General features: G+C 41.5%; 2 protein-coding genes across 3 annotated transcripts in view; one reads left to right on the top strand and one right to left on the bottom strand.

Moving 5' to 3' along the window:
- pip5k1bb (phosphatidylinositol-4-phosphate 5-kinase, type I, beta b) overlaps positions 1–12943 on the top strand; it is a 32488-nt gene extending 19545 nt beyond the window's left edge. For both annotated transcript variants that reach the window (XM_014414007.3, XM_004544458.5), the window contains exons 8-15: positions 5459–5655; positions 5998–6081; positions 6522–6570; positions 6732–6816; positions 7518–7676; positions 9517–9643; positions 11466–11589; positions 11676–12943. In XM_014414007.3, coding sequence (XP_014269493.1) covers positions 5459–5655; positions 5998–6081; positions 6522–6570; positions 6732–6816; positions 7518–7676; positions 9517–9643; positions 11466–11589; positions 11676–11678 — 828 coding nt within the window. In that variant the 3' untranslated portion in view covers positions 11679–12943. The remainder of the gene's footprint in view (positions 1–5458; positions 5656–5997; positions 6082–6521; positions 6571–6731; positions 6817–7517; positions 7677–9516; positions 9644–11465; positions 11590–11675) is intronic.
- A 246-nt stretch (positions 12944–13189) lies between these two features.
- LOC101482196 (ceramide transfer protein) lies at positions 13190–21274 on the bottom strand. Its single transcript, XM_004544457.4, has 8 exons — positions 20907–21274; positions 18980–19072; positions 18098–18193; positions 17731–17863; positions 17570–17640; positions 17333–17461; positions 15091–15220; positions 13190–14512 (listed from the first exon to the last, which is right to left on the bottom strand). The coding sequence occupies exons 1-8, from the start codon at positions 21027–21029 to the stop codon at positions 14385–14387; spliced, it is 903 nt and encodes a 300-aa protein (XP_004544514.3). The 5' UTR covers positions 21030–21274; the 3' UTR covers positions 13190–14384.
- Positions 21275–21826: the final 552 nt, after the last annotated feature.

The raw sequence follows: 21826 nt of genomic DNA, 5'->3' as shown, positions 1-21826 counted from the left end.
AAGGCAGATTTAGACAGAAGTAACTGAACTGAACCCAGAACTGAAATTCATATGTTAGCATTGTACGATACAGCAGGAGGTGTGTAACTTGGTGCTAAAAATTAACCATGTTCATAACTAATAGAGTTAATTGGGGGCGAGAACGCTGAACTGTTTTTTGCACTTTTGAAGGAACATGAAACTAAATATGGTGACATAGGCTACCACACAGCTGTCAGGTGGCTCAGCCTGGGGAAAGAGTATGGGACCTCAGACCAGAAAGTCAAGAGCATTATGAGAAGAAAGGCACAGACTTTCCAGAGCTCTCAGATGCAGAATAGAAGGCAGATCTTGCATTTGCTGTCGCTGTGACTGTCCTTCACATTTCAACTTTAGACACTGAATCTGATGATTTTAATGCACTTATTTAAGACCAAAGCCAGCTAGTTTTACTGCACTGGAAAAAAAAAAGAAATAAAAAAACACAGATTAATTCATTTACCTACAAGCAAGATGGCAACAGTATTTTGTATAAAGTTAAGTCTTGTGCAAAAATATGCGCATACAGTTCACAGTTGTTTTGGGGAATGTTGAGTAAATGGTGATTAAATGTTGACGTTTTTACTGTGTCACATTTTCATCGTCTAACTGTAATGACGACTCTTTCTAGTAGCACTTTATAAAGAAAGAAAATTAATAAGTAAAATTGAGTTGGGCTTTTTGGTGTGTCGCTTCACAACAGCCCCAGCTTGTCATGTGGTCTCTTGGGAAAGTTAATTGCCCACTTATGTTTTTAAGGGCCATTTCAAAGTGCAGAAAATCTAGACCTCAATCGTTGTTTTTGGGGGAAAAAAAAATGTTAACAGCCTGCTGTATTTAACCTGGAAATAGACCTGGATGTTACAGCAAGTGTTGATGGGTACATCAGATGAGTTCAGGGAACAGCAAAAGAAAGACTTCCTGGCAAAGTTCCTGCTGAGTCGTGCCAACCTGCCAGACCTGGCAACCTCGTGAGGCTCCATATAGCTAACAACTTAATGACTTCCCTTACACCAAACTTCAGGTAAATGATTCAGTTTTTTATTTGGAAGAAGAGGAAACAAACATGATGTTTTTATTGAAAGAATTAAAGCTAATGAATAGTGGGATGCTGTGTGTTTAAATCAGCCTATTATGTAACACAATCTGTGTCCTCTAATTTCTGTATACTCAGAAAACAAGTAATGACATGGGTAGCTCAGTTTTACAGAAAATCTTTTGCTGCATTAGTTTGTAGTTTTTTGTTCCTCTTTAGGGGAAATTGATTCCTCTTACAGGATTGCTGCATGAACAGGTGTGATCACCTCTTGCTTTCCCTCCTTTTAAGTCAAACATTATCTCGAGTTTTGCGGTAAATCTGGGTCTTGTGATGTTGACTTACAGTCAGGCTACCATAAACTCAGAGCCTTATGTAATCTCCTCAAGTTAGAGTGTTTCTCATTATCATTAACCAGTGTGTTGACTTTCTCAAAATTCTGTTTTCTTAAGCACACTGACACCGACATCCTCCCTTCTGGCTAATTCAGTGATTTCTTAATGTTTAACCTGGCAGCGCACGCAAGCAGTTCACAAGCTCAAAGTACAACAGAGATGCACTGGCTGTCTGTGTGTGTATAAAATTAATGTATATAGTTTATAAAACCTATATGGTGTATGCAAGTTGGACTGTTTTGCAGCAGCTGTTACAGAGACTGTGCTGTATAGTTTATTGTCATGGCTTCCTGCGTTTGCCTCCTAAGCGGGAAGCAAAGTGCCCTCTAAGCAGAATCTCTGTCCATTTCCATGAGTAAGCAGCTAACCCCGTCACCGCAGGAGAGGCTGCGGACCAGAACGCAGAGTAAGGGTCGGCAGAAGCTAAGCAACAGGGGGCATAGGGGGCTTTGGAGGGAACGAGGAAGTGGAAGAAAGAGTTGTCCTTTAATAGCTATGATAAAAAAAGTAATGTTCAGCTGTTTTTCCAGATCCTGCAGGGAATGTGGGAATGTGGAAAGTCAGTTTAGTTAAAAGAAGAAATGGTGTTTGAGCAATGCTTGTGACATTTCAGAAATAACCGATACGAGAAATGTGCTCTCTTCTTAAGTCTCTCCTCTCCATTACTCTCCAGCTCCCCTGATACTCCCCCAAATGCCAAAACAACACGAGGCATTAATAATTCATGCTGAACTCTACTCTACAGAGAGAGTGAGACAGAGAGGGTTTATTGTAGAGTGTGTGTGCATCTACCAGTCTGACTCTGGGTGTGGGTGTGGGTGTGTGTGTGTGTGTGTGTGTGTGTGTGTGTGTGTGTGTGTGTGTGTGTGTGTGTGTGTGTGTGTGTGTGGTGAAGAGCATTGCTGTCACATTACAGTGACTGTGCAGTGAGGCAAACATAATGACTGTGATGCTGAAGATGAAATCAAGCTGTTAGGAGACTTTTCTTCACAACACATGCTTGGCTGTCAACACTTTGTCATCTTGTGGGCAACTCAGGCCAAAAAAGCATTAAGAAATATACACTTTTGGCCACTTTATTAGATACACTTGCTAGTACTGGTTTGGCCCCCTGTATGCCTTCAGAAGTGCCATAGAATAGCATAGATTCACAAAGGTGCTGGAAACATTTCTTGGGCATTTTGGTCCATATTGACATGATGGCATCACACAGTTGCCGCTCGCTGGATATTTTTTCTCTTTCTGACCATTCACTGTGAGCCCTATAGATGGTTGTGCAGGCAAATCCCAGCAGATCAGCAGTTTCCAAAAAAACTCTGCCCAGCCTGTCTGGCACCAGCAACCATGTCAAGTTCAAAGTCACTTAATCGCTTTTCTTCGCCATTCTGATGCTCACTTTGAACTTTAGCTTGTCGTCTCCGCCATGCCTCAGCTCCTGAAAGCACTGAGTCACAGGAATCTAATTGGCTGATTAGATATGTTTGTTAACAAGAAGATAAACAGGTGTACCTAATAAAGCGGGTGCAAGTGTATTTTAAAATCCAAGCTTTTGAATTTCAGACACCAACAAGGATAGAAATGGAAAGATTTAGTGCAATGCAGGCATGAACATGTGATAGATGGATTGTAATGGGAGTAATTTTGAATTATAATGACCGCTGTGTGGAAATACAGGGTAAAAAAATAGATGTTTTTCTTTTTTCTATTAACAGGTGAATTAAATGTGATTGTCTGCAATTATTCTGGTTAGACATTGATTCCCTTCTGGCTGTCGACTGGTTGATTAATGTGATTAAAGTGTTTTGGGGCACAGAGAGCAAATTTCATCTATTTTCTCTTTATTTTTAGCCATTAAATTAACCATTATATGGAAAATAATGTTGTTTGTGGAATTAACAGGTCAGTGGAAAATAGGAAGAATACAGCAGAGTGTGGTAGACAAGTGAAAACAAATATTACAGAGAGGGAAGCTCAGTTGATCACTCGGGTCCATTTCAAGAGAAGTCAGGAAGTGTGTTGCTCTTACAGCCGTTTTGTCAGCAGTCATTGAAGCCACTCGTTGCGTGGCGTCGTGACGTCATGGAGAGCAGTACGAATATGAAAACATTACGCCCTACTTTACACCCCTGTGGGACTTTTCTTTTTAAAGTTTCAGATCACAATGTGTTATGTTTGAATCATTCGAAGGGTAAAGTTAAATTAGATTTCTTTCTAATCAAGGCCATTTTCTGAATCAAGCCCTTTTTTCAGTTTTTATTGTGTCATTTCATACCGTTTTTTTACCCATTGTGAAGAAAAGATCTTAAATTACCAACACTGACAGTGTGTTGCGGGATTTGAGTTGTGGCTTTTGTGACCTCCTCAGGTGGCGGGTTGGTGTTTGTTCCTTTCTGCCCCATCACGACTTCTGCGACAAACCAAGCGTTCTTGAACTGGACTCGTAGTCGGTGTATACTTGGAAAAAGTGCTTCAGCTTGCTCAATGAATAGGGAACACATGTATTTGTGTATTATTGATGTATTAGTGCAAAGTCGGGCGGCTCTACTGGCTCAGAGCTGAATGGGTGGAGGAGCGCTTTAGGCTAGACTATGATGAGAAAAATCGAATTTTGTTGAGGATTAAGCTTTGCTATGACAAAGCTGGCGTCTCACGGGAGCTTTAGAGCAGTATTATTATTACTTTCACTATGAGACAAGAACGGTTGTGTTTGAAAGCAGGAACTAAAGACTGTACCGGTATGCCCCTCAGAATAAGTCAGATTAAAAAATACAAGGAGAAATTTTGCATAAATAACACACAAACGTGGGTGTTCTCTGTCTGCTGTGATGCTTTGATTGTCCGTCGGGGAAAACTGGGGCCCGGATGCTCGGTCGTGGCTTTCTGTAGGCAGCGTGATGTGTATGGCTCTATTCAAAATGGTTGCTGTTTGAATAGGCTGGGGGAGTTTGAGCGAGGGGATGCAAATAGTTGATATGAAAAAAGAGAGGGGTGGGGGGTGATCGGTGAAAAGGCCCTGTGTTTGCTTTGAGTCACTCATTAAGTCTGCTTGCAGTTGTGTGCATGAGTGTGTGCCGCTTTGGCTTTAAATATCAGCAAATGCTAACTTGATTTACAATGAACACTAATAAAATCTTCTGACTATAGATAACTTCATTTTGCTCTGGATTCTGGGCCATGACTGTCTTTGATTATGTCAGGTTTTTTCTGCAGTAAATATAGGAATCTTTGTGGGAATGCATAGTGTTAAAGCATTTATCTGGTTTATTCATTCATGTTTAGACAGCCTGTTTCATCTGATTTTTCATCCCATATAAACACATTAAAGCTGTCGAGGGAAGCGCGATTTATGACTCGAAAGCTCAACTGGCATTGTTTTGACCTTAAACGAAGGCAGAGTTCAGCGGTAGGCGTGGCGTAGCTGCAAGCTCGATCCCATCAGAAGATGTGTGTCATTTTTATTCTGCCGACTGTATTTGCAAAAGCAAATGGCTTCAAGCTAAGAATATTAAACCGTTACCATAGCTTGTCTTATTTTTCTTGGTTGTTTGTTTCAGTCTGGGTCATAAAGTAAGCCTCAGTACATGGCAGTGACCTCAATCCCATTCCCAGAACAAGCTCCCACCTCACTTTCTGCCCTTTTCCTGCCACAGGGTGGCTTTTCTTGAGCGCTGGGTTCCCATAAAGTCAGAGGGTTTATGGGAAGCTTGGTAAAAGGCTCCTCAGACGGGTCGGTGTGTAACACTTGGCTCTCTGTGGTGAAACACCTTGTGTATTTGGCTCTGAACAGGTTTCAGCAGAGATTTCCTGTTGCTGGCTTTCTGGTCTTTCATCACCCGACACACTTTTGACTGAGCTGGGTGATGAAAGTGTTTTAGGAAGGAAACAACTCCCTCCTCATAAGAGTCTAGTAGAAAACTTTTCAAAGTTTTGAGAGGTGGGAGATTGAATCATGTAACTATATCCAGATTGTGATATTGAGTGAACTCTTTTTATTTGTAATTTGCAATAGGTGCTTGAGAGTTTCAAGATCATGGACTACAGTCTTCTGCTGGGCGTGCACGTCCTGGACCACAGAGAGGGGGGCGAGCAGGGTCAGGCAGGGGGTGATGGGAGGAGACCCGTGGCTCAGAGGGTGCTTTACTCCACCGCCATGGAGTCCATTCAAGGAGACGGCAAGGCTGCTGAAGCCCTCACCACTGATGACACGTGAGTTTATTCAGCCTGGGGGGGCGAAGCACACACATGCACACACACATGCACACGCACACCTCCTCTGTTTGTCTCCTGATGTCCACTTTTTCCCTCGCAGACGTTACACAACCTTCCACAGAACGCTCGAACACACAGTCGGGCTCTCGCATAACCATAGCTACAAAAATACAAACACTGGTCTGCATATTTACAGCAACACACACACACAAATGTAAATACTGCAGGAGCCTCTTTTACAAACACTCGTAAAAAGTGCAGAGGCACGTTTGAACGTTCATTTGAACTACAGCTGCTTTCTAAATGCTGCCATGTTTTGGTTTCTGTCTTCTTTTTCAGGATGGGCGGCATCCCAGCCCGGACACACAAAGATGAAAAGCTGCTCATCTACCTGGGCATCATAGATATTCTACAGTCATACAGGTACTGATGCTAATGAAACTGAAAAACACTGGATTTTTACTGCCTTTCCTTCTTACTTTGTCTAGAAAATAGATTAATATGTTGACTTCTTGTGCCACGAAGTCTTATGAGATCCAACAGCCTTTTGGGTTATCAGCTTTTCCTACTCGTGGTGCTTTAAAAGCATCGCATAAACCTTTGTGAGCCTTGTCGGCATCAGACTCTTGACAGCGAAGGCGAAGTCAGATCAGGTCAGATATGATGAAAAGGCAGAGTTTGTGTACTTTTGCTCTCTTAAAAGCTAAATGTTGCTTAACTTAAAGGCAGAACTTTAAGTTGAGCAAAGCTTTGCGCTGCACCCAGAGGGAAAAGTGAAACCTTTTAGGTTTGATCGGGCATAAAGGGGAATTTGTTGTATAACCTTCGTAACAAGGCCTCTTTTTGTTGTGTTTCTCCTGCAGGTTCATTAAAAAGTTGGAGCACTCATGGAAAGCCCTGGTGTACGATGGTGTAAGTTGATAGCCTGCTCAAATCTGATGGAGCAGCTTTTATGAATGAGCCTTTTATTTTGTTACGTCCTCTTTAAAATTACCCGTGGCTGTCTGATAAAAACCTGACTTCTTTTTTTTTTTTTTTTTTTTTTCTTTCCTCCCTTTCTGATTTGTCCTCAGGACTCCGTCTCAGTCCACCGGCCCGGGTTTTACGCCAGCCGCTTCCTGAAGTTCATGAGCACACGGGTCTTCAGGAAGACTCAGCGTAAGTCAGCTGACTGATCATGGTCATGTGAAACTAAAGGAGGAAACAAAATGTGGAAAGCTGGAAATCCTGCTCTGGTAACAGGAATGAAACTGTAGGCAGTTTATCTTATGAATTACTGGGTATTTTGATGTCACTGAAATGGCACTGGGTCTTTTAGAGTTGGCTATTGGATAAGCTTTTGAAGCACATGATCCGTAAACTCCGAGATAGGAAAATAGTTTTTTAATAGTTTTATCCGTAGCATCTATTCTCAGTGTCCTGGGTGTGGCTTTAGGTGAAACCAGGAAGCTGTTTTGGAACATCAAATATAGAAACAAATGTTACCATGTCGGACCCCCTCTGTGGAAATACATATGGCTGAGGCACTGATTTGAGGATTTAGCTGCGCTGTTAACCATTGCCAAGTCCCGACAGAGGGAGATGACAGGAAAGGATTTTATTTCACGCCCTGCTCAGGAGGCAGAATAAGAAGTGGCTTAGGGGACATTTGTGTCAGCGTCATTGTGCATTTTAACAGTTTAATAGCTTCTAATTTTGGAAGCAGGGCATTGAAGTTTTCCTCTGTGTGAACACTGATTTGATTTATCTCCCCCTAATTATTGCAGTTTTTGTCTCCCTCGCCTCCAAGTCCCTGAATATCAGATTGTGGTCCTTTACCTGACTCATGTGCTCCTTTTTTTTAAATTTTGGCTCCACAGCAATTCGATTCTCCCCTTCAAAGAGGACCCGCACTTCCATCCCTGCTCTGAAGTCGTGCTCACAGGAGATCCTTTCATCGCAAGCGGATGAGAGGAACGAGGAGGACAGGAGGGACCGGCTGGTAGGAGCGCGCAGCCTCGCCAGCCTGGATGGACAAGGTACACAAAACAAGAGTTTGACAGATCAGCATCTGTGCCAAGGAAGTGGGGGTGGGATTGGTAGATCATAAAAAGCACTTGACATTTTACCTTAATCCTCGCCACGTCTGCCTCTTCAAGCTTCGTTTTGCGGCTTATTAGAGCTTTTTAGAAACACTCGAGGCCACTAAAGAGCTGCTTCCACTCAGCCATAAAAATGTTGTCCTCTCAGCACTTCCCAAGAGGAGGAAGCAGTCAGTGGTTGATGTATTGTTTGGCTTTGATGGAAATAAACAGAGGTTACCTTCCTATTAACATTACATCAGTTACAGTATTTGTGTGTACAAACTGTGTATAAACCATCCTTAGATTGAGCTCCCCCTACATTCTTACGTGATAAAGCAGCTACATCTGTGTGATCTTTGTGTTTGATAAGGCGAGTTATTTAGCCAACAGCACACCGGAAGAAATGTGGGTGTGGAGCAGAAAGATAAGTCACGGGGGTCATTTGTCCTCTCCTCTAATCGAGCCCTGCCCCAGCTGTATCTCCAGCTGTGATGCAACAAACTATAAATCCGTTTGGGTTGTTAAACTTCCCTTCGCTCTTATGGTCACTGAAGGGGTCTCGGGAAGGGCAGGAAATCGGTTTTCACTCTAAAGGGAGTGGCTCGTATGTCAGTTTAACCGGAAGCATCTAAACAAAGTGTGTCGCACATGCTGCTGCTTTGATCTGAAGTGGGCTGGACCAGCGAAAATCCCATTTCTGTCAGTGTAAAGAATTTTATCTACATATTTAATCCATTTCCATCTCAATATGAGAAAAAAAGTGTGTGTTTAACAGTATGTCTCCGTTTTTGGTTTTTTTTTTTTCATGATAAAGAAATTCGGCTGTAGTTAATGAAAGAAATCTGTCACTACGACTCTTTGGCCTTTAATGGTAAAAACAAAATGTGTAAAAGTACAGAATTGTAGTAGCTCATTTCCCCAGACTGCCCTGTAATGTTTAATTCACAGAAATGTCTATAGGAACTTGAATGTCATTCAGTCATTTATCTATTACTTCATTACTTTGGTGTCATATGAATGGCTGTGGGAGGGGATCTTTATCAGTAGGACATCTGTAAAATGTATGAAAATACAGGTAAAAGTCCAAAATTTATGCTCTGCTTCACAATCTCCAAAGATGTCTCGTGGGCTGGATCAGAGTCTTCGCCTTTTCGATTCTGGCCCCTAGGCCTTATGTTTGACACCCTAATCTAATCAGTTGCATTAAACTCTCATTCGCTGCCTTGTGTCGATGATTAGGTTTTGAAGTCTGCAAAGACACGGCAGAATTACAGGAAAAACATACTCACTTTTCCTAGGATACATCCAGTGTCAGCTTTAGATTTTATTCAGCTCAGCTTCCAGGAAATGCTTCCTTTTAAGGGGGAACTCTGATTTTACAGCGTTTGGTGTTCCCACACTTATCTGGAGCCGAAGTACTCAGCCTAAAGTTGTAAAATGTGTGGTATCGCCCAACCGTAGAGGTCAAAATGCGCTTACCTGGATTGTGGAGTTTGAAAGTCTGAAGGCACAGGAGTGTTTATTGTTTTACTGTTTTATGGTGCGCTCTAACATCAGGCTGTTGTGGCAGATGGCCGCCCTCGCCCTCGCTCTTCCTGTCGCCAAGTGTTTGCTCATAGTTAGATTGCTGAATCGTTAGGTTTTTCTCTGTGATTTTGTGGGGCCTTTCCCGTCACTAGGAAGCATCTTTAGATGACTGTTTGTATTTATTGGCACCATGTAAGTTAAAACTGAGCGCACCTGAGATAGGAAACCGTCACATGTTTAAAATTTAGTTTTCTTTTTTCCTCCTCAGCCGTGTTCGGTTCATATCTGCGCCCCGACATTGTCCCAGCCAACCCATCCTTCTACGAGGGCTCCTCCATGGGAACTATCTCCACCTCCTCCATCTTTGTAAACGTGGAAAACCAAACAGAGGACAGGTACAGTGTCTCCTGTGTTGACGTTTCCTTGTTTTCCTACACTCACATGATCCTGAAATGTTAAGCTGATCACCTTAAACCATGACGCAAGGCCACGAAGAAAAGAAGGAAGTCACGCCTGACATGTACACTCACGCACATGCTCGGGCACTCCCGCCTTATTGTTACCTGTGCGTCTACGTCACACGGTCTTATTGGTGACGTGCGTCATGGAGCATGTTACTCACTTAGTTTGCCTGCATGCATCCAAGTACACGTGCACGCTTCATAGACAACATATGAATCAGGATGCGTGGTGTTGTAGTGGATGCCAGGAAAACTTTTATTTGATTGGACTCTTGTGGCAGGAATGACTTTGGATGGCTCAAGCGTCCCTTAATGAAATGCTTTAATGGCACAGCATTGACTAATAGTTGAAACCCTGATTTTTAACACAATCAGAGTGTTACATTAACAGGTTTCATTGTGACTTTTACCAGTGTGGAGAGAGAAAGTGTGTTAAAGCTTTATTTCCTGTCCTGCTAAAAGCCTCTAAGCCCTGCATCCCCTGCCCTTTGCATTTTTTTCTTCCCTTGCACCTTTCAGTGCTCCTCCTGTCCAACAGTGTCGAGTTCAGCTTGCTTTCTGAGGCTGCATTGTGTGACTTGCCCGGTCTTGTCCCTTCATCAGTCACCTGCTGCTGCCCTGACATTGTTCTGTCAACTGTTTTTATAAATATTTAAACAGCAGCTTTGACACACTCTTACTCTGTGCCATTACGCTGCACAAATACGGTGACAAAAGAGGACAAGCGGCGCTGTGGAGACTGTATATCAGCCAACAATAATCCCTGTCTGACAGCCGCTCTGCCTTTTATTTTAGTAACACACTTTTGAAGTGTCACATCTATCTATCTATCTATCTATCTTCCGTATGTCTCACATCCATCTGTTATCTCTACAACTATAGCAACATGCTGCTCTTGTTCTAATTGGATTACATCTCTTTGAACCCCTAACATAGTGTGTCATATGTTAGAAAAGGGCAAAAACACATTCCTGAATTTATCAGGAAGTCTGCTGATGTGCATATAAGGGAAAACGATCTTTTGTTGCCCCTTAGTGGTGAACCAGAGACTGCAACTAAAGGCAGGATGAATTTTGCAGTACGAATGTGCGAGCTACGTTCAAATCCATTTATCTGACTCCTGTATGGATTCAGTCTAATAGCACTCTATTTCAGCATTACGCTTTTGATCCATTTTTAATAAGTCCCTCCCCCCATTCCTCCTCGTCCAATTCAACTACTGCAAGGAATTTCCAAGATCTGTGGGCTGCGCGTTAGCTGGATCTCATTCGTTGAATGCGTACATGCATGAAAAAGAACATATTTTCTGTCAGAGTGCAATATGCTACAGTTTTTATTAGAAAGGATAGAAAATTGGAATTTCTGTGGATGTAAGTTCCCTCCAGTGGAAACCAAAATGAAGGAGTTAACTTTTTAGGTCTGTAATTTCCTGGAAGAAATCTCTTTTAAAGCTCACTTGTATCTCTTACTCCACATTGAGAAATCTGTAGGACTCTCTCTCCCAGCAATTCCTCTCAATTTCAACCTCCCGTTTGGCGTTTCTGAGACAATGAGCCTCTACGTCCCGACACCAGACAGGTTTCTTTGTCGCTTTACGTCAGAGTCCGCAATAAATCTGCGGTTCGTTTGTTAAGGGGTTTTTTCCAATCCCTTTTCCAGCACTGTTTATACAGCTGCCCTGCTCTAACCGGGGCTTTGACGCAGATGATAAGCTCTCAGGTCCGTCTACAAGTTAACGTGCGACCGTGTTTTTCAGGGATGACGTCGCATCCAGCTCCACCTTCACCCTGGAGGACAGTGCCATCTGCCTTACGTCGGAGCAGAGCACCATGGACGTGGACATGGATCGAGATGACGGATCGGTTCTTGACGTCTACCTGGTGGGTTCATTTATTTCAGGTTATTCTTGTTTAAATATTGACTAGGCTTCAGCTGGATATACTGACTTATTCTCTTTGTTTCACAGTGAAAGGAGCAGCTTTACAAACATTCATTTTCTCCTGCCAAGCATAAGACAATCGCCACACCCCCACTGGACAGGCCATGCTGGCGTTTGACTCACTTTCAGTGCTGCTAGATCCATGTTACCACTTGTCTTTGCCAACACATCAAAAAAAGTACTGAGATTTCCACTGGTTGTTGGACGAAAAGTCAAAGTGAAGGAGATCTGCGAGGAACCATGCAACATACCGTGTCACGTGCTGTACATCAGACTGAGCTTTGGGAACATGCGTCAATGCCGCGGCACCATTAGGTTTTATATGTGTGTACTGTTTTCAAGGCCTACAAAACAACTTCAGCATATTTGAGGAGACGGTAGATGCAAACCATTCATGTGTTTAGATGTTTGGTTTGGGTTTTTTTCTTTCCCTGCTGTTCAGAAAGACATGAAGGACACTTTTACGATTCGCGACTGCTTTAGTTGCTGTTAAAATGAGAAATGTTTACACTGAATTTATGGTGGCATCTTTGTCCCCAATGAGGAGGGACGCCGCGTTGTCAAACGAAGGACACAAGTTGGTTTTGTAGCCGCATCCAACACCTACCAGGAAAGACTCCTGTGAACAGACAAGATACTGAAGCTGCCGAGGCCAAACCCGAGGTGCGATCCGGTTTAAGCGGCCTGCATTTTTTCCTAACTGTGCCGCCCGGAGAGGAGCGTGAAGCGAGCAAAGACTGCGGCCAGGCCTCGTCTGAAGCCCGGAGCAGGAGGCACTTTTGCCATGTTATGATTTCTGTAAGACAGATTTCTCCAAGGACACTGCTTTAGGCGGGTGGGCTACCTGATAGAAGCACAGATGTGTGAACATGCACTTTTTTAAAAATCTTTATTATTCAAATGCACACTTGTTTTGTCGTTGACACTACATGTACAAAGACAATGAAGCAACACTGTAGATATTTTTTTTTCTGTTTGATGTGGAACTACTAGTTTCATGAGGTTTGCGTCATGACTGAAGATGCTTTTACTCAGGATATCCTTTGATACTGAATAAGTGTGTCCTCTTTAAGTTCAAGTTCTGAGACACTCGGTGGCGGTCCAGTACCGCTCCATCAAAATCATATCCAGCTATAAGTGTTTGAACTCCACGATCACGTCAGTTGAGACCATAATTTATTATGTAAATCCCAATATTTTACCATTTGCTGAAAATATACTTTCATCGCTGAATGTATAGACAATGCGTATTTATATAAAGAAGAGACTCCTATAAATAAAAAATTTAAACTCTGTGTCTGCCTGTGAATGCTCAAAACATTTCATGTCATGCGTTTGCAGGTCATAGCTGTGGATGTTTAGGAAGTGGCGGTCTTTAGTGAGAGTATGGGTAGAAACCCTAGGCATGCAAACACGGTGGTAACACGTAAACTCCACGTAGAAACGGCCGTGACCTGATTCTGTTCCAACGCTGATTATTGCGGCTTTCCACAGAAACCAGTTTCATTGTCACGCCAGTGTGAGGAAAAGAATACGATCGGTTCTGCTGTATATTAACTTTAATTTACAGAACATTGCAAAACATTTACTGTCAAATAAAATTTCTCATATACAGTTTAAAAATATACAAACTATTTAAAATACAGACAAAACTGAAATCACTAAATGCATTCTGCTCATGTAGCTACAACACTGTGCAAAACGTCTGCAGCCACGCCTCATTTCGTGACATTTGCCTCCAGATTTTCTTGTAATTTTTTAAAGTGGTTTTCAGAAATGGCTCTCTGGGCTCTTCCAAAGATTTTCTTTAGACATTGGCTGCTTTTATAAAAAAAAAAAAAAAAATACAATTTTAATTTATTTTAAATACAGTTTCAGTCCATTCCTTGTACCCGACCATTTTCAGAGGTATGGTTTTAGTTTAAGCCTTTTAACACTCATATGAAAAAGGCACCAAACCAAAGTTAAATGCTCCTCATCGCCCAAGCTATATTTCTTCTGACTGTTTCTGTCAATAAATTCAAGTGTTTAAGAGTCACAAGTGATAATTTGACATCTAGAGTTTTCTCTGTACAATACACCGTGTCCACTGTGCTCTCTGAAAGCTACTTTATAACAATATTAAAGATTTCAAAGCTTTAGGCCATCAAACTGCAAAGAGTCGTCACGAGAGGGAGGGAAGAAGTGAAAGTGTTCCCACCTCATCAGTGCTTTTGCTGTAAATATCAGTTTAGGTTTTTTTGTTTGTTTAATTGACCTTTAGTGAAGTTTAGCAGTACCAAAAAAGGAGAAAAAAGCAGCTGTAATATTACCAATTAGAGCAAGACCCCCCCCCAAAAAAAAGTCAGGAAATGGATAATCAATAGAAATGCACGAAATAATTTACCCAAAAAAAAAAAAATCACCTCATGAAATTCTTGTGGTTACATACAAAAGCGCCCATGACCAGCTTGATCTAGCTAAGATCATAAACAACTACTTTTGTTTTAAAGCTCGAGGGGCATCTGAATAATTACAGATTCTGTAGATCTTACCTCGTTCACTTCAATAAAATCAATCCAATCTCAAAAAAGAAAAAAAATCATGAACTTAGTTAAACTTAAAAGGTCAAAGATGGTATGCATGGTAATTAAATTAACCCAATAAAACAAAAATATACAAATATAATTAATTATAATTATAGAAGATGTAGCTGCCAGTCAAGTTGTGCTTGGGGTCCTGGTTACCTCGTTGAATTCAGAAAAGGATGGGCTTCCCAGCGGTTTTCTCCTGGACGTAGGAGCTGAAGCGTTTGAGGAACTTGGGATACTCTCTCTTGGCCACAGGTCTGAGGATTGATGCTGGAAACCAGCCTCCGGGGTTCACTGCAGTCACACAGGAATATAATCAGGAAACAGTGTGTTCCCGCTGACTTATGATAAAACTATTAATAATAAACCTGCACAGGCAGCTGTGTGGGATGCCCTCTGGCGGGACGTGGTGATTTAATATTTATGTTTTTAAATGAACTCCCTCGACTCGCTCGGCATCTCTGACAATAAACTGGCTTATTCATCCTGCAGCGCTGCTTTATGTAATAACCTGCTTGTCTGCAGGGGCAGAAGTTGCAGTCTGGACTACAATTTCAAAGTAATACCCCAGGCTGGGTCATCCTCGTGTCAAAACTCCAAAATTCATTTAACAAAAACAAAAAAGGGCCAAAACAAAGAATGGCATGTCAGTCATTCAAACGAATGAATAACCAATTCTAATATATTTTCTTTGATGGTCTAACAAACACTTCCATTAGACTGAATAACCAAACATTCAGACATTCAAAGTGTGCTTTTCTCATCTGTCGTGTACAAAATCTAGTGATACATGTGAGGACTGTAAGACTAAATAGAGGCTTTGTTCTGCTGTCTGCTGAGATCAAATCCAGATGCTCTTAAGAGGCACTTACCATTGGCAACATAGCTGACCCTGCACGAGATGTTGTCTCTGCTGATCTCTTTGTCGCCCTCTGGTGGACTAACCAGCGTTTGGCAGATCATTGCAACATTAAGTTTGGCACGAACACACCGGTTTGTTAGCTGAAAGTGAAAAATACATGAATAAATAAATAGGAGTAAAAACAAATTAAATCCCCCAAAACAGACACATATCTCACTGTAAATGATATGACTGACAGACTTTGGTTAACATTGTTCTCCCATTTACTCAATAAGGCCTTGTTTGACAAGATGATGTTTGATACTAACATGAACTAGATGCACTGTTACAGCACTTGGAGGTGTGAAGAGAAAAATATGCATAAGCAGTATGTTTACCCAGCTTTCTTTGTCAGGCATAATGTATTAAACCTCAAATGTAAGAGTTGTTCTTATACCAGGAGCAGTGCTTATGTCTGTTTTCAGTCATCCAGGTCATGGCACGCTTAAGCACTCGAGCTGAAGGCAACTGGACGTGTTTTTACTTTCATTAAGATTTTTCACAAATATTTAACCTCTACTGGGATTGGCCAGAGTCGCCTCTATTTTTTGAGGCGACTGAGGTCCTTCAACATCTGCCGGACAATGCTTGGGATTTTCTACAAGTCTGTTGTGGCCAGTGCGATCCTCTATGCTGTTGTATGCTTGGGGAGTAAATTGAGGGTTGCTGATGGTAAGAGACTCAATAAACTGATCCGCAAGGCCAGTAATGTTGTGGGGATGGAGCTGGACTCTCTTGAGGTGGTGTTGGAGAGGTGAATGTTGTCCAAGATAAAGGCAATGTTGGATAATTCCTCCCACCCACTCCATGACATGCTGGTCAGTCACAGAAGAAGTTCAGCAAGAGACTAAGATTACCAAAAAGCACCACTGAACGACACAGGAAATCATTCCTGCCTGTGGCCATCTCCCTGTACAACTCATCCACTTAGCACACTGTATACTGCAATAGCTACACCCCTTTTGCACATTCCCTTCTTTCTTATTCAGATATTTATCAATAAGTAACTTATATGTATGTATATATTGTGGTATTTCTTACTTTTTGTAATGTCTGTCTTTGTTACTGTTTGTACTGGAGCACTGTAACCAAAATAATTTCTCCTAAGGATCAATAAAGTGTTCTGATTCTGTTCTGATTGTCACCTTGGGGGTGGTCCTGAGAGTTTTTGACTCACCCTGTCATCATGTCAAAAGGAAAGATGTTTCACCTTCACAAACCTAAAAAGAAGTAAAGCTGCCTTTAACTCAAGTGCTTAGCACTGGGACTCTGCTGTAACCCGAAGTAATTGTCTTGTGTATGACTTTATGAGCCTCTCACATGATTGTGCTCGGGATCATTTTCCTGTCGCGTGACCCAAGCTTTAGCTGCCAGTGTCAGATTTGACTCTATAATACTTCATGAGTTCATGAAAGGTGCTCAGGTTCCTGTGACTCCGAAACATCATTCCTCCACCACTGTGTCTGACAGTTGGTTTGATGTGCTAATGCTGATATGCTGTAGTTTTAAAACTACTTCAGCCTGAAATATACATGTAAAAAAACTTATTATTATGATTATACGACTATTATTACTATTTTTGTTAGGCTGTGAGATGGGTTAATGATTAGCCGTACTGTTGATTTTCATGCATTTTTTGTACAGTGTCAGATTTTTTCACCAAAACAATTACTAATTGGGAAAAAAAAGAAAGAGAAGACTTTAAGTTGGACACACACACACACACACACACACACACACACACACACACACACACACACACACACACACACACACACACACACACAATTATCCAACATCAGTAGCGGCACTAACTTATCAGTTCAGTGACAAGACACCCCTGCAGAAAACAGAAGAGTAGCGCCATCTGGTGGACAAATCTAAACATTTTAAATTGAAGCGAATTTCAATAGCTTTCAATGGGGCATTTTTTGGCCTTAGATCAAATGTGGATGTGCATAGCCTAACCATTTTAAGCTAATTTAAGGAGTTGAGACAACTATTCTAAAATTTAAAAAATATATCTTTTGGCAAATATCAGCTATATTCATTCAGCACAGCAGAAAATAGAAAATAAAAGAAATAAAAGAAATAACAGAAAATAAAAAACTGAATGGCACAAAATGTCCTGAACATCATCTATTAATTAAATGAACACAGCACAACAGTCTAGCGCTAAAAACACAAGGGAAGCCTCTGAGGGTTAATCTTACAGGTACATCATCATGCTCCACAGAGATGTTGCAGACGATCCATGTGTCGGGTTCACTTTCATTTCTCGGTGGAATCATCCTGATGACTGACAGGAAGAGCACATCTCTCTGAGCGACAGGCCACACTGTCTAAAACAAAGGAGACACGTGATCAATTCAATCAATCAAAAACAGGCTGTGCAATATAACTGATGAAATGTGCATTGTGTTTCACTGTGCAGTGTGCACTCAGTATACCTTGTGCGTCTGGTAGACAATGACGGCATTATCAGAGAGCTTTTCCACAACGTGGAAATTTTCAACGGTGGCTGTGGGAGGGAGAGTTCACATCAGGTCATGGCAATAACACAAGGAAAGTCAAATAGTAATAATATGTTGGACTAAAACACAGATCTTACTCTCCCAGTCCAATCGGACTGCAGTGTCCCAGAAGTAGTGGCAGACCTCATGTCCAGTTACCCCCTTCACAGCATGTGTCGCTTTGAGGGGATCCAGGACGATGCCGTTCTCCTCCACTTCCCTCCTGTATACCTGTTACACAGCACCACAGACAGAATATTATAAACACACTAACAACTTCACCCGTTACTAAAAACTAAGATGATTTTTCTCAGGCTTTTAAAAGTTTTAAATCACCGTGTATTTCAGCGGCGTATTTTTTCACTGTAGCACAAATAAGTTACTACTGCAGTACATTTTAAAATGTGAATGAGATTTAAATATTCACAGCAAACAACAGAAATAATTCATGTTTTCTGTCCTCACCTTCATCGCCCCTTCTTCTGCTACCAGTTGCCAGTTGGCACCTCCACCCTCCTCCTGGATGGAGTAAGCCATGTGATTCTGCACAGTTTCCTCCACCTAAGAGTCAGATATTATAGCATTACAGTATTTATATGCCTGAGCGATCATCACACCTTCTACCTGTGTATTTAGTTTTTTTAAACAGAGGTGTTGATAAAAATAAGAGAAGCCATGAATCCCAGAAATGTCTTAAGCAAATTTACTATCCAACTAAATAAATATTACACACTTGATATTGCTTGGGTGTGTTCAAAACCTCAACAACGCGTCACGGTCCCTGATTTCTCCCAGAATTTTGACTTCCTGTATAGTCAGGTGGTGCTATATACTGAGCGCAACCTGACTCTGATCCTCGGAGCACAGGAAACGTTTGTGAAATCCTGCAGGGAGTGGTTTAGCAGGCGTTTATGTGACGTTCCCAAACACAGCACTTGAGGGCTGAATCAGTGAATGTTATCTGAAGCAGATGACTGATTAGCTCGATCGAGGACGAGGAAGGAGAGTGGATATAGAGCTGTACATCGGAGAAAGATTTTAAAAAGAAGAAGGAATAAACTACAAAAACTGAAAAAGACTCCACAGCAGGAGAGCAGAAGACACATAACAACCCCAAAAAAGTAGCATTTCATATGAATCTGTACTTTAATATTGCAGTGAGCACAAACTGATGTGATTAAGATTAAGGTCAGGTATGTCAGCGTCATCAGCACCAAGAAGACCTTGATTTGTACAGGGATGATAAGACAAAGATAAGAGCAGCAACTTGTTACCTTAAATTTTAACAAAGGTGGACAGGAGGAGGGTGAATAGCACAGAGCAAACAAACATAAATATGGTTCGCACCTTGTTGGCAAATCTGTGTGTGCCGATGCTGGAATATTCATGACCGGAGGAAGCTGAAGGCAGTTGAACTTTCCAGACCGTCCTTGACTGGCTCTGAGGGAACGAGCAGATGAGTTAAGATGAGAAGATCAAGGAGACAGAAATGGGTTTATGGAGGCCATGAATGAGAACATTGAGACAGCAGTGAGGAGGGTGACAGATGGGTTCAAGGTGGTGTTGCTGGGCTCTGAGACCCTTCTCGTGATGGACAGACTGATATATGAGTTTAGAGAAGAGTCTCTGCAGACTATGAGTTCATTTAAGTTCAGTTTTATTTGTCATATGCAAGTTAGCACAGGGTCAACATTGCAATGAAATGTATGTGACGAGCAGAAGACAGTCACTCAGCAGTATAGTACAGTAAAAAAAAGAAAAACATTGTAAAAGAGCAAAATATTTATAAAATATAGTAAATATTTTGCTCTGACTATGATGTTCACATACAACAATGTGTTCTATAATGAGAGTAGGGAGCAGGTGGAAGAGAGCCTGGGGAGGTGGAGGTATCCTCTGGAGTGAAGAGACATGAAAGACAGTAGAAGAAAGACCTAATATGTGTGTGTGAATGAGAGGGAGACAGGTGTAACAGTGAAGATGCAAGGAGGAGGCAGCCTAATTTTGACCTAAAATGAACAGTAATTAATATAATATTATAGCTTGAGTGTTTAATCATAAGAAAGTTTTGCACAGGCCTCTATGCAGTCCCCCAAGAGCTACATTTCAGTCTAAAGGCCTCAGTTAGCATGTTAAATGTTAAAGTTCACGACAGTGCAAAAGCACTGAAAGAGTGTGGCTTGTTTGGAAGGGTTGCCACAAGAAAGCTTCTTGTCTCTCTCTAAACAAAAAAGGAAGAACATGGCTGCACAGCTTATCTGAACAAATCACTAATAAGACCTTTGGACAGGCAAGACCAAAGTGGGAATGTTTGTCCATGAAGAACTGCACTATGTGTGTTGAAAGCCAAACACAGCATATCAATAAAAACATCAACATAGTGGTGGTGGTGGTGTGATGATTTGGGGTTTGTTTTACAGCCACAGGATCTGGCCACGTTACAGCCAGCCAAGAACTCCTCTCTATAACAAAGTCTTCTTCAGTCAAATATAAAAGTATTTGTCCCACAGCTACTGTAAAGCTTTACCCGCATGCAATTTGACAATTATCTGATGCAAAGCATCAAATCTACAGCAGAATGACTGGAAAAAAGAGAAGAAAAATCAAGGTGTTGCAATGGCTCAGTCAAAGTCCAGAATGAGCTGCGCATAAACAAATGCCCGCAAACCTCACTGAACTGAAGCAACGCTGTAAGGAAGCGTGGACCAAGGTTCCTCTATAATGATATGAAAGGCTGATAAAGTCATACAGAAATCATTTTGGGACTTCAGGTTATTACTGCTAAAGGTACTTCTAGAAGCTATTGATTGGGGGATGCACTCAGTTTTCCACAGGACTTGACTTTCCTTTCCACGTGACCGTTTCTGTTCTACTTTGTATCTTTGTCCATTAATCCGTTTGGATCTTATCTCTCCTTGTCTACACGAAGAAATGCTGCCATTCCACATAACAGCTAATCAGCGAAGAAGTAAAATGGTTAGATTATATTCAATAGTTTATCCCAGTCCAATTAGTATTATTCAGATCTATGACTTAGAAGAAAGGAATTATAGCAAACTAGCTAAAGTATCTGGACTTTGTTTTTTTTAATTGCTGTGTGGATAAACTAACAAATCAAGTGTGGCTACCGGTGAACTGTAATGCTAACAACAGAGTAATACTATTAAAGTCAGAGGAACCAAACACAAACAAACAGGTATAAAGGGAGGTGTCGGCATTCCAGACAACACAAAATAAATAGAATGTGTCGTATAACCAGGACACAGAGACCTACTGTAACTGGATGGCTGCAGGTCTGCACAGGGATCCATCTTTGAGTCTCCTGCTTCAGCAGCTGTTTCTTCTTACTTTTCCGTGACTGCTTCGGTGAACTGTGCAACGAAGTCCCGGTACTCATTTTCTAACTTACTCTCTGAACAAGTGTGGGTAGGTGTGTCCCGCTCCTCGTGTTTGCTCTGTGACTGTTTCTATGTCTCTACCCCACACACCCGCAGTTAAACTTCACATACATAACCAAACACTGATAAGTTTGTGGTTGATTGACTCAGGTAGTCTAACTCACAGGAAATACTTCCCGGTTTACCTTTACGCACAGAGAGAGAGAGAGAGAGAACTGGTTTGTCGAGATCAGCTGAGATCAGGACATACATGAGGAGCTCTTTTAAAGGCACAGGCCAATCAGTGTCAACATGAACAGAGAGTGTTACAGGACCTCAAACTGTCCACTTGTTTCATGTTTACTGAGCAGTGACTGTAGGAGTTGAATTTCATAACATGTTTACAGTAGCCGCTTTTATCCGGATAGTTGGATCATGGAAAGGACCGGGGAACTGACTTTTCCTGTTTTTCTTGCTGCCTGGACACAGGCTACAGTCTCTTTTTCCTTTGGATGCGATCTGATTTGCATTTTCAGCAGGCGGACCAACACCGGAGCTAACTTGCATTAAAGTGTATGTAGTGTAAAGTATTCACCGCTAGATGTCAGTAGTTATTCTTTCTAATGTTGCCATGATTGTGTTTAAGGACTGATGAATAAGTAAAATACAGACTACAGCTGAAAGTTAAAAAAAATAACTACCTTTTATAAAAAGAAGAAAAAAAGAATATTTTCGAAATCTGTCAAAAAACAATCAAACAACCTGATTAAAATAAAAAGCTTTTTACCCACATTTGAAGCCACTGAACATCTCTGAG

The sequence above is a fragment of the Maylandia zebra genome, linkage group LG12, assembly GCF_041146795.1.
Source record: "Maylandia zebra isolate NMK-2024a linkage group LG12, Mzebra_GT3a, whole genome shotgun sequence".
NCBI lineage: Eukaryota > Metazoa > Chordata > Actinopteri > Cichliformes > Cichlidae > Maylandia > Maylandia zebra.
Note: the sequence above shows the minus strand (reverse complement) of the source record. Positions and strands in the feature narration are given on the sequence as shown.